The 12,872-nt window shown below is 44.2% G+C and overlaps 2 protein-coding genes across 6 annotated transcripts in view; one reads left to right on the top strand and one right to left on the bottom strand.

Annotated features, from left to right (window-relative positions):
* Positions 1–10,277, bottom strand: part of USP28 (ubiquitin specific peptidase 28) — a 58,151-nt gene extending 47,874 nt beyond the window's left edge. For 4 of the 5 annotated variants that reach the window (XM_045797809.2, XM_045797813.2, XM_045797810.2 and 1 more), the window contains exon 1: positions 10,119–10,277. In XM_045797809.2, coding sequence (XP_045653765.1) covers positions 10,119–10,175 — 57 coding nt within the window. In that variant the 5' untranslated portion in view covers positions 10,176–10,277. The remainder of the gene's footprint in view (positions 1–10,118) is intronic. The other variant, XM_045797812.2, reaches the window with a different exon arrangement.
* Positions 10,278–10,488: 211 nt separating this feature from the next.
* Positions 10,489–12,872, top strand: part of HTR3B (5-hydroxytryptamine receptor 3B) — a 46,456-nt gene continuing 44,072 nt past the window's right edge. Inside the window, exons 1-3 of the mRNA XM_045797606.2 lie at positions 10,489–11,152; positions 11,279–11,438; positions 12,799–12,859. The gene's annotated coding sequence lies outside the window, so the exon portion shown is untranslated. The remainder of the gene's footprint in view (positions 11,153–11,278; positions 11,439–12,798; positions 12,860–12,872) is intronic.

Genomic DNA, 12,872 nt, shown 5'->3' with positions numbered 1-12,872 from the left:
GTTTCTAATTGTGATAAATAAGCAGGACGTGAGAGGTGGTGTGGGACTGGATTAGGAAAGGTTCTAAATGTCAGCATGAGTTTGGACTTGATCTGATGAACAATGGAAAATCATCACAGGTCCCTCAGCAGGACATAAATATGAGGGAAAATAAGGGTGCTTTAAGGGGATTAATCTAGCACATGTGAACACCTAGCTCAAAAGAAGATAAGCCTAGGGAAAGAAAGCTTAACCATGATTTAGAAGAGTACCGAATACACAGGTGTGATGAGACAGGGAGGGTGCCGAGAAAGAGAAATGAAAAGGTAGGACACACAGTGATGCTTTGTCAAATATTTGAAACCGGATGCCTGAGAGAATGCTGCTGGCAAGGACATAAAAGGACACCAGCAAGAAAACCAACCAATATAATACACCACACTACCAGAATGAAGGGTAAAAATACCTGATCACCTTGACTGATGTAGGAAAAGCACTTGACAAAATTCAACACCTTTTCATGATGAAAACAATCAGAAAACTAGAAACAGAAGAGAATTTCCTCTACATGATAAAGCACCTTTACTAAAAAACAAACAAACAAAAAACAGCAAAACACAAAAACGAAAGCTCACAGCAAGCATCACACTCAACGGTGAAAGACCAAAAGCCATCCCCCTAAAATGAGGATCAAGCCAAGGATGCCCACCTTCAGCAATGCTATTCACCGGTGTACTGGAAGTCCTGGCCAGAGCAATTAGGCAAGTAAAATAAAAGGCATCCGAACTGGAAACAAAAAAGTAAAACTATCTCTATTCACAGGTGACAGGATATATAAAACCCCAAAGAATCTACAAGAGTTACTAGAGCTGATAAACACATTCAGCAAAGTTGATATAAGATCAACACTCGAACCATGAGAGACTGTGGACTCTGGGAAACAAACTGAGGGCTTCAGAGGGGAGGGGGGTGGGGGATAGGGATAGGCCGGTGATGGGTAGTAAGGAGGGCACGTATTGCATGGTGCACTGGGTGTTATACGCAAATAATGAATCATGGAACATTGCATCAAAAACTGGGGATGTACTGTATGGTGACTAATATAACAAAATAAAAATTATAAATAAAAAAAAGATCAACACTCAAAAATCAGCTGTTTCTATACAACAGCAATGTACGCTCTGAAGAGAAAATAAAAAAACACACTTCCATTTATAATAGTATCCGGAAAAATAAAATACCTAGGAATAAATTTAACCAAGACTTGAACTCTGAAAAGTGTGAAACACTGAGAAAAAAGCTAAAGGAAACCTAAATAAATGGAAAGATATTCAGGTTGATGGATTGGAAGACTGGATTAGTTGAGGTTCTCCAGTGAAAAGAACAGGGAGTGTGTGTGTGTGTGTGTGTGTGTGTGTGTGTGTGTGTAAATGAACCCTGTAGTCCTAGTTTCCTGTCGGGGTGGCAGGGGAGAAGTTGTTATAAGTAATTGACTCTTGCAATTATGGAGGCTGTAAGACCTCGCATCTTCAGTTGGCAAGTTGCAAACCCAGAAGAGCTGGACATGTAGTTTCAGTCTGATGGCAGGAGAAGACCAATGGCCCAGCTGAACAGTCAGGTAGGTGACATTCCCTCTTACTCAGCCTTTTTGTTCTATCCAGGTTTTCAATTGAGTGGATGAGGTCCACAGACATTAGGGAGGGCAATCTGCTTTACTCAGTCTACAATTCAAATGTTAAGCTTATTCAAAAGCACCCTTATAGACACATCTAGAATAAATCTTAACCAAATATCTGAGCGCCTCGGAGCCCAATGAGATTGACACACAAAATTAACCATCACAAAAGACTTAACACTGTTATACCCAAAGTGACCTACAGATTCAACGCAATCTCTGTCAAAATTCCAACAGCCATTTTTGCAGAAATGGAAAAGCTGATCCTCAAATTCATAAGGAATTTCATTGGGCCCTGACTAGCCAAAACAAGATCGAAAAAGAACAAAGTTGGAGGACTCACACCTCTGGATTTCAAAAGTTATTAAAAAGCTACAGTAATCATCCCAGTGTAATACCGCACAAGGACAGACATAGAGACCAATGAATTAGAATTGAGAGTTTAGAAAAACCCATAATCTATGGTCAATTAATCTTCGACAAGGGTGCCAAGACCATTTGATGGGGAAAAAATAGTCTCTTCAAAAAATGATGCTGGGATGAGTAAACATTCACACGCAAAAGAATCAAGTTGCACCCCTACCTCTACAATACACAGAAACTAACCCAAAATGGACCAGTAACCTAAATATGCAAGCTAAAATGACAAAACTCATAAAAGAAAACATAGAGGCAAATCTTCATATCTTGGATTTGGCAATGGATTCTTAGATATGGCACCAAAAGCATGAGCAACAGAAAGAAATAGGTAAGCAGGACTGCACCACAATTAAAAACTTTTGTGTATCAAAAAACATTGTCAAGAAAATGAAATGTCAACCTACAGGACGGGAGAAAATATTTCCAAATCATAAATCTGATAAAGGCCTAGTATCCAGATTATATTACAACTCTTACAATTCAAACGATCAAAGACAAACACAATTCAAAAATGGGCAAAGGACTTGATCAGACATTTCTCCAAAGAAGATGCCAATAAGCATATGAAAAGATGCTCAACATGAGCCATTTGGAAAATGCAAATCAAAATTATAATGAGATACCCCTCACACACATGAGGATAGCTGTTATAAAACAAAACAGGAAAATAACAAGTGTCTGGACAGGATGGAGGTGGAGAAATTAAAACCCTTGTGCATTGCTGGTGGGAATGTAAAATGGTGCACCTGCTGTGGAAAACAATTTGGCAGTTCCCCAAAAAGTTAAAGACAGAATTACCATATGACCCAGCAATTCTACTTCTAAGAATATACCCAAAAGAGCTGGAAACAGGTACTCAAATGTTCGTACACGAATGTTCACAGCAGCACTATACCTAACAGCCAAAAGGTGGATACAACTCAGATGTCCACCAAAGGAAAAATGGATAAAATACACAAAGTGCAATATTACTCAGGCATTAAAAGGAATGAAGTACTGATAGATGCTACGACTTGGATGAAACCTTAAAGCATACTAAGTAAAAGAAGCCAGACATAAAAGGTCGCATATTGGATGATTTCACTTATATGGAATATCTAGAATAAGTGAATGGACAGACAGCAGATCAGTGTTGCCAGACACTGGGCGAAGGAAGGAATAGGGAGTAACTGCTTCGTAGATATGGGTTTTCTTTTGGGGTTTTGAAAATGTTTTTAGAACTACAGAGAGGTCACAATATTGTGAATATATATACTAAATGTCACTGCTCAGGACACTGTAAAATAGTTAATTTGGGGGCACCTGGGTGGTTCGGTCAGTTAAATGTCTGACTCTTGGTTTCTGCTCAGGTCATGATCTCAGGGTCATAAGATCGAGCCCCGTGCTGGGCTCCACGCTGAGTGTGGAGCCTGCTTAAGATTCTCTCTTTCCTAAGGCGCCTGGGTGGCTCAGTCATTTAAGTGACCGACCCTTGGTTTTGGCTCAGGTCATGATATCAGGGTTATAAGATCAAGTCCTGTGTCGGGCTTCATGCTCAATGCAGTCTGCTAGAGATTCTCTCTCTCCCTCCCTCCTATGCTTTCTCTCTCTCTCAAATAAATAAATAAATCTTAAAAAAAAAAAAAAAAAGATTCTTTCCTTCTGCCTCTGCCCCCCTCGGCTTGTGCTCTCTCTTTAAAAAAAAAGAAAAGAAAAAAAATCAAAACTAAATGGTTAATTCTGTATTATGTGAATTTCACTTCAATAGAATGAAATCAAGAGAGATTTGTGCTTGCACATGACACACATACACCAAAAAAGAAAAAGAACAGCAGGGAAGTACTAACTTGGACAAGAGTTTAAGAGAAAAAATATTTGTTTGGGATAACTCAAGTTTAAACTGACCACCAGCGATCATGCAGCATGCTGCCAGCACCGACTCATACAGATCTTTTTTTTTTTTTAAGATTTACTTATTTATTTGAGAGAGAGTGTGCAAGAGCAGAGGGAGCGGCAGAAGAAAAGGGAAAGAGAGAATCCTCAAGCAGACTCCCCACTGAGCACGGAGTCCCAGGTGGGGCTTGATCCCAGGACACCTGAGCCAAAAGCAAGAGTTGGACACTTAACCCACTGAGCCACTCAGGCGTCCTACTCATGCAGATCTTTAATTTGGCTTTGTCTGTCTGGTATTTTGATCTCCCTTTTTATGTAGGAAGCTGGGATGGTGGGAATAGTGCTACGTAGTGCAGATCGCACCGCACGTTAGCCTCTGGGTAAATCTCAACTTTCCAGGGCTTCAATTTCCACATCTGGAAAATAAAATAAACCACAAGCTTTGATGGCACTGGTACGACCATCAAATGAAGTAATGCATACAGGATTTGTTAGTGAAATGAAAAAAATATAGAAATGTCAAATATTGTGACTTGCCTGTCCAACAAAACTTGCCTAGAGATTGGGAGAAAACTACCTGCGCTATGGTTTTGCTGTGATCACTCACCAGCTGTACCGCTTCGCAACTTCTCCTTCTCCTCACACTAAATTTTACTTTACAAGGTGGCTCTGTGGGCTCAGTGAGAATATATGTTAAAGCACGTCATACGTCATCAAGTGGCAGTTGAGAAGTTTGTTTTTATTTATTTTTTAAAAATATTTTATTTATTTATTTAAGAGAGAGCAAGCAAGCGAACATGAGTGGGGTGGGGGAGCTGGGGGAGGAGCAGAGGGAGAGGGAGAAGCAGGGCTCATCCCAAGACCCGGGGATCATACCCGAGCTGAAGGCAGATGCTTAACCGAATGAGCCACCCAGGCCCCTGAAAAGTCTGGTTTCAGAAAGGCATGGTTTCCAGGTAGAAAGTGGAGTGGCTCAAAGTCCCAGCTTGAGTAAGCCACATTTCCCATCTGCAACATGGAGGCCAATAGACTTCGCTTTCAAATCTCCTATTAGGCCCCTGTAAGCTATATTAAGAGCTGAGTCTGAGCGCCCTCATCAGCTGTAAGACATAATAATTCATGCCTTTCAGAGTTTTTGTAAATATACAGAATGCATAGAAAAGTGCTTTGGGCTGTGACTGGCACATGGCAGATACTGTCATTACAGGTAAGATATTCCCAGGCCTGCGGCAAAAGTCGCCATGCAGCACATGGTTAGAGCCAAGGACGCAGTTATGCAAGTACAACAGTTTAACCAGCATTTGCAAATAGAGGAGGAGAAGTCATTTGCAAGTCAGGACTCCAGATGCAGATTTGGAAAAAGTAAAAGGAACATAACAAACAAGGAAGCTAACAGGTTAGCCCCAAAATGAGAAGAAAGGTGGGAGAACCAGAATAATATAGGTTCCAAATGTCCAAGGGAGAGAGTTCGAGAAGTAAGGCAGCTGTAGCACTGAGGTTACTAACAGGGCACTGTTGAAGAACTCCTTCTATACCCTGAAGCCATAGGATATTAAAATTGTAAGATGAAGAAGATAACTCAAACATCTTTTCCAGGGCTAATTTTCCTAAGAAAGTTGTAAAATGACCTAGGTGATTCAGAAGTGAGGGCCAACTACAGTACTTTTGTCACTGAGAAGACTGTGGCAAATGATTTGTTTTTAGGAAAGTTTTTAGAAAGTTTTTTTGTTTTCTTTTTCGGCACGTGTGTTTTTTGTTTTTGTTTTTTTTAGTATTTAAGAAAAAGCAGAACAATTGATAGTAAGTAGGAATAAGGTCAAGTGCCAAAATAAACATCAAACAGCGGCAATGAAGAATCATAATATACAAAAGCATGAGAATAGGGCTTGAGTTGGTACTTGAACATCCAAGGCCTTACTTCTGTAAGGCCACAGATTTCACAAGGTGGTTAGTCACTGGTCACCTCTGAGAGATCTATTTCATGCCCAAGAGTCAAATACTAAAAGCCTCCTATTGGCAAGGCTCTTGCTGGGTGGCCTAGGGGATGCTGATCACATACAGTCACTGCCCTACAATCTACCCTTCTGCTGCCTGGTCAGCCTCTCTGCATGCCTCTGGGCAATCAGCCCTCTTCTCCTGGGAGCCTAGACTGGTCCCCCACAGCCATCTCCTAACTGGATTCTTGCCCTGAGGCTGCTGCCACCACCAAAAGCGCTCCGGTGCAATCTGGAAAGCAATTTGCCTCGGTCTGGGGGCCGTGCCTCCTATCAGCCAAGAGCTAATCTTGCAAGGGTCTGTGTTTTCCAAGGTTTCCACAGTGAGTTGAAATTGAAGTATAATTGAGAAAACGTTTTTAAGAAAAGAAACAGGTGGATTTAGAAACTCTGGTCAAAAAGTAAACAAAATAAAAGGAAGGTACTGGACGAGATCAACGGCTGGACAGGGCAGAAGTCGATGTTGTTGCTATTTTGTTGGAGGATTGGGGACACATGTGCACAGCTGAATGGAAAAGTGGGGATTCTGCACAACCGGACAGAGCTTCTCAAAGTCATCACCCAGGGATGTTATCCAAAGGCAGGCTGCGATTCAATAGGTCTAGGGTGGAGGCCCAAACCGTGGTGCGTTGATTTGTGGAGCCTGTCTAGTTCCTTGGTATAAATACTCCCACCATGATGGTTTCAAGCTACCAACATGTGGCCACTGGACACAGAGCTGGGAAGAGATGCACATATTCAGCTGGAAAGGCAGCACAAGCTGGCTCGGGCACACTCAAATCTCTACATTTCCAACAAACTCCTGACTGATGCAGATGCTGCTGGTCCACAGACCATATTTTGAGTCTCAAGAGAATAGAAGACAATCAAGGTGTCTGGGGCTTAGGCCAGAATAAAGGAAATGTGAGATAATTCAGAGGAGCGAGGAGAGACATCACCTAGAGCAGGGTTTCTCAAGCTCAGCATTACTGACATTTCGGGCCAGATAACCCACTGAGGCCAGTACATCCTTACATCCCCCTCCAGCAACCACAATCAAAAAGCTCTCCAGACACCACGGATCTAGACTCCTCTCTAAGAAAGGAAGGAAGAAGGGAAGATAGTACCTCTTACACCAAGAGAAAAGAGATCATGAAGAGGAAAAACAAAAAGCAAAAAACATAAGACATCTCCTTACAAAAACAAAAACAAACCCTCCCCCCTCATCTCTTTTGATAGCAGCAGGCTCAGCCAAGTAGAAAAGAAGCTATATATTTAGAAAGAATCCAGGGAAGATTGAAAGTTTAAAACATCAGGAGAGTTCTGGAGGGTAAAAGAAAGGTTCTGACCTAAGACAATGAGTCCATTTACTAAGAAGTAGGATCAAGGCCATCTTGGGCTCTTAGAATTGCTTGGGTTCAATCCTGGCTGTACCATTTACCAGGCAGGTGATCTTGAGCAAACTGTTTAACAAATATAAGCCTTCCTATATGAAAACTTCACAGAGTTGTTGTTAAGTGCTGAGATAATATGTGTTAAGTTCTGAGCACAGGATCTGGCATATACTACATGCTCAATTAATGTTAGCTCCTACTACCACTGGCATCATTATTTTCCTTAAAAAAACATCTGCTTCACTTGGCTACTGCTTACATTTTTTCGATGAAATATAAGACATGAAAAGATCCTGCCTACTGAGCCGTTACTTGTCACTGCTTTCTACAAATATTGTACTCATTGTGTGAGCAGAACTGTAGCTGAAGAGGCATTAAAGTTGTGAGAGCCAACCAAGCACCGACTGACTGATGTTCCGAGAATTACAACTAATGAGACAAGATAAACGCGAATGAAAAGCCAGTAAGTCAAGAGAAAGAGAAAAGGACATTAAGTTTTCACTGAAACTGGCAGGTTTTCATAGGGCTCCAGTTAGCATCAGGAACATGTGATGAATCCTCGTGCAGCTGCCAAGGATGACAGGTTATAGGAACCAACCTGACTTCAAGCTGTTTATCCTACAGTAACAGAAAATGTTGCTGCTGGTTTTTATCTAAGTCGAGAACTGATTAAAACACAGAAACCTGTGTGTAAGAAATCTCTGTAGATGTTCCAATTATCAGTCTGCAGTCTGGGGTATTCAGCGATATCACAAAGTATCCTCTTTCAGACTCCAGTATATACTGAGAACATATTCCAAGGGTGCTGCATTTTTCTCACTAAAATTCTTGGGAGGCTATAAAGGGTTCTATCTGTCCCGTGTACAACTGACCAATAAGGGGAAGGGCAGCATTCTAGGTTTTAAATAGCTTCTGAGAGTCAGGGGAGGATAGCTCTTCTCAACTAGAACAATTAAAGACCCTTTAAGGGAAATGCAGAGTGCTTCAGAGAATCCAAAACAGAGTCCATTCTAACACGAAACTCATCAAGATGAGGAAGTTATTAAACTCTTTCCTCTGAGATGTGAAAGGTACTTTCCCTAGATAAGATTCCTTCAACCCAGCCTGCTAATTTCAAGCATTTTCATTAGCAAAAACAAAAGGGGCAAACATTACCAAGCATTCCAAGCTTATCGGCTGTCTGTGTGGGGCGAATCACTGGGAAGAACAGTGAATGTCATCACTCTGCAGGTGGCCAGGAGTCAGGGTACTCCAGCCAGCCACAGCCAACCCTGAGTTCCAGGTTTTCCCAAAATAGCTATGACTTACATGCAAGTGCTCACCAAACACCTCACATACAAGCGCTCAGAGCGCTGAGAGAGTGGCCACTACTCAGACTGCGGCAGAGGTAAACGAAGATGCCGTCGATGAACAGGCACGTGGTCCCCGAACAAATTTAAATATGACCTACCCTTCCTTAAAATAGCCTCTTCTCTAAATCAACACAACTATCTCAAAACTCAGATTTTTTTTTTCCCACCTGTTTTGAAGTCACTGTCCTAAAAACAAATAGAAATGATCTGTGAAACCAGAGAAAATCCTGACTCGGATTCCAATAGGTATTTGTGAACACCTAACAATAGCATCTCCATTAGAAATCGGCAGCACGTGAAGTAACATCCATGTTACTTTCATTTTGGAGCCCAGGACCTGGAGGAGATTAAAAAGGAAATGTGTTCACTATACACCACGGGTCTCCTGTGCACACGAAAAGAATAAACAGGCACAAAAGGTTTCCCACGTGGAAGTATCTGACAGCCTTGCATTGTAAATATTTTTATGAGATTCCTCATTTCCAGAATCTCCCTGGAATACTTGGCACAGGTCTCCCATTCGGTCTCGAAAAAACACAGCAGTTGAGGGGCGAGGAGGTGGTGTTAAGTTATAACTTTTCAAAGTAACATTAGAAGACATTCTCAAATTGCCCACTTACCAAGTTTCTACACGCGGCATTATCAGCCTTTTGATTTTCTCCCAAACCAGTGTTCCACTCTCACCAACTTAGCCCAGAAATCCTTGTATTGATTTCAATCTTCTCGGATAATAGGTACAGGAAGGCATTTATGAGAATACCTTCTATTCATCGCGCTGTTCCTCCTCCCTCCTTAAAAATCTACTGATGAATGCACCAGGCAGGCTGCTCTCAGTTTATTTAAGAAAGAAAGAAAGAAAGAAAGAAAGAAAGAAAGAAAGAAAGAAAGAAAGAAAGAAAAGAAAAGAAAAGAAAAAAGAAGCGGGGGTGCTGGGGTAAGGTAAGATAGGGAGTGGTAACCAGGACCCCTGGTCTTTCACAAGGTGTCGATCAATCCCGGCTTTAAGGCAGATAAGTTCTGCTTTAGACACTTTAAAAGAGTACTGCCATAAAAGGGACCTAAAACTAAAAACCACAAAACCCACCTAAGCTGCCTTCTTCGAAGTTTCTCAGCCAGGTCAGGGCCCAGGAGCGTTCCCCCTAAAGATCCCTGATGCACACACACAACCCCACGTCCTGCCCTTTAGAGCTGGTTCTCCAAAGTACCTACTCCCCCCCCACCCCGAACTTCAGCTCGCCTTGCAAAGACCTCAGCCCGCTCCCTGGCGCACCGCCCTCGCCCCCGCCCCCGCCCAGCCGGCCCCGACGCCCCCCGCAGCCCCCTCCCGACCCGCGCCCCGCAGCCCCGCAGGCCCGCCCGGGCCCCGCGCCGCTCCGGCCCGCGCCCCGCAGCCCCCTTCCCTCCCGGGACCCCGAGCCACCCCCGGCCCCCCGCTCGCCGCCGCGGGGCCCACCGAGCCGTGTCGGTCGGCTGCTCCGGCCGCGTCGTCCTGCTGCAGCTCCGCAGTCATGGCCGAGGCGCCCCTCCGCGGGTCATCCGGCTCCCGCGCCGCCGCCAGCCCAGCCTCGCAGGAGGAGGAGGTGGAGGCGGAGGAGGAGAAAAAGGAGGAGGAGGAGGAGGAGGCCCCTCCTCGCCCTCCGCCCAGTTCGGGCCCCGCCTCCGCCCCAGAGCGCGCCGGAGGCTCGGCCCACACGCCCCGCCCCCGGCCTGCGCGCGCACGCAAGGCGCGCGGCCGAGGGCCGAGCAGCTGTGCGTGCTCCCGCGCACGCCGGGCTCTGACCCGGCGCGGGTCACGTGACCCACGGGCCCGCCCGCGGCTAACGGTCAGCGGCGCCGCCCGGGGGCGTTTGCGTTCCGAGCTGTTGACGCCCAGGAAATGGTCCTGGGAAGCGGGAACGCTGCGCTCCCAAGTCTGTTTCTCGGCGCTCTGCCTCAGAACCCACTTCTCTGTAGGACTCGCTGCCGCCTCAAGCCTGCGCGCAGGAGAGCTAAAGCTGCTCTCCGCCTGGGAACCTGTCTGGGGACCCCGCGAACTGGACGGTTTCCCACCTGGCCGCTCAGCCGCTTCGAAGTCGAAGAGCGGGGACAAGAAGGACTACTGTCGTCTTCAAGGGCAGGCGGAGGCTGAGCGCTGCGGTCCTTAACCAGACGGACCAGACCTTCTAAGCACGGATGCCCAGCGTGGTACCCGAACACCCCTGGACACGCGGAGCAACAATTGCCGAGTTGTCCCATTTCCGGTTTTCTGCAGTTCCAACCACAATTTTGTCCTATTTCGTTAAGTTTGAGCCAGATGCTATGACGGCATATTAAGAGCTAAGATGCCCCTCCCACCACACCTGAAATTGTATTTTCAACAATTTGGTGGAAATTTGAACTACTAACCATGTTTCACATTTATTCACATGTATCACGACAATCCAGTTGGCACCCTTTTGGCTGTCCCCAATGTATTTGGAGGCCGGTGTGGAAGAGCCTCTTTTAGGGGTAAGGTTATACCATTTTCCTGGTCCAGGCCCCTGGCAGCATCTTGGGTGTGAATTTGATATGGAGGGTGGCCTTTCCTGTGCTCCTGGCATTGTTGTCCATGTGATTGTGATGTTTCACCTGCAGGGCTTTCTAGTCTGCATGTGAGCACAGCTTGTGGCATGAGGAAACAGGTACAGCGCAGGTGCAGCTCCCCTGGGAGGAGACCTGGCTACTCTCGGGATCCTGGACCATGACTGCTGCTGCTCCTTTCCTGGAGACACAGAGGTGCCCCTTTCCCTGGCAGGTAAACACGCTGAGTGATCAGAATCTTCCACATTCAACAGGCTGACAGTGTGTTTGTCTGGTGGTTGCAGGATTTTTATGTTTGTCTTTGCTTTTTTTTTTCTTTTTTTGTGAGTACTCAAAAGCTGTGCTCATGGCTTCAACTCAGGGGTCATTGCAAAACAAGTTGATTTCTCAGTATGGCTTATTTACAGCATTGCATACTTCTAAATTATTAGAAAGTTCTATTTCTGTGTGTCTTTACCATGTCTCTGGGGTAAGTCTTGTTTGTCTTTGCACGTTCATTTTAGGAAATTGCTTATTTAATGTGAGTAAATGGGGTGGAAACCTGTAACTTATTCATGAAAATTTCCTTAAAAGACCACCAGAGACCACCTATACCCATATTTCTGAAACAGTTATATACAGGCCATTTGATAAATATAGGCCCCTGAATTTTGATTAATCATTTCTGCTATGTGGTTCTTTTTTTTTTTTTTAAGATTTTATTCATTTATTTGACAGAGATAGAGACAGCCAACGAGAGAGGGAACACAAGCAGGGGGAGTGGGAGAGGAAGAAGCAGGCTCATAGCAGAGGAGCCTGATGTGGGGCTCGATCCCAGAACACCGGATCACGCCCTGAGCCGAAGGCAGACGCTTAACCGCTGTGCCACCCAGGCGCCCCTCTGCTATGTGGTTCTAAACAGAACTCCAGATCTAATAAATTTGTTATAATCAATTTGAGGACTCTAGATCTGATAAATTCTCTCAGACTCCTTGGGTTTAACTACCACCTGATCTTGGACATGGTAATCAGCTAGAGACACCCTGTCCAACCAGAGTATTTCATGAACAATCTACGTCAGTGCTTGGCCATCAGTTGGCAAGTTTCATGGTGATCAAATATCAAAAGTGGACATCATGGAACATGTGCTGTCACCACAGAAAATCCCTTCTTATTCCTCCTTTAAACCCATACGTGAAGGTTCCAGAATAATTATTAGTTGATAATCATTTCAAGAGTGTTCAGGAAAATAAATAATATTAATAAGGAGCAATAGCAAGTAATTGGCATATTTAAAAAGGGAATAGTTTTCAGAATATTTTCCTGACAAATTGATTTTTTTTTCTTTTTCTGGAAACTTTTTGCCCCCATGCCAAGTTACTTTTCCTGAGTCAATGAATTTATATTTCTACTTCTGATTTACCTCACACCCAAAATATAGTTTGTATTATAGTAAAATGATCCCATTTCAGTGTTATTGAATACTTGTGTGGAGCTGGTGTGGGTAAATGACAACAAAGAGAAAATGTTAGGAGGAGAATAAAGGGCAAAGAAGAATATGTATATTTCTTTTCTCTGCCTCACTCTGTAAATAGTTCTTGCCACTGGCTTTGGAGCAACTGGATCTGAAAGCTGAAGGCTGAGGCTGATGGACAGGTAGGACTGTTTT

The sequence above is a fragment of the Ursus americanus genome, chromosome 16, assembly GCF_024610735.1.
Source record: "Ursus americanus isolate L20-20 chromosome 16, mUrsAme1.1.p, whole genome shotgun sequence".
Classification (NCBI taxonomy): domain Eukaryota; kingdom Metazoa; phylum Chordata; class Mammalia; order Carnivora; family Ursidae; genus Ursus; species Ursus americanus.
This window is presented reverse-complemented; position numbering and strand designations above follow the sequence as displayed.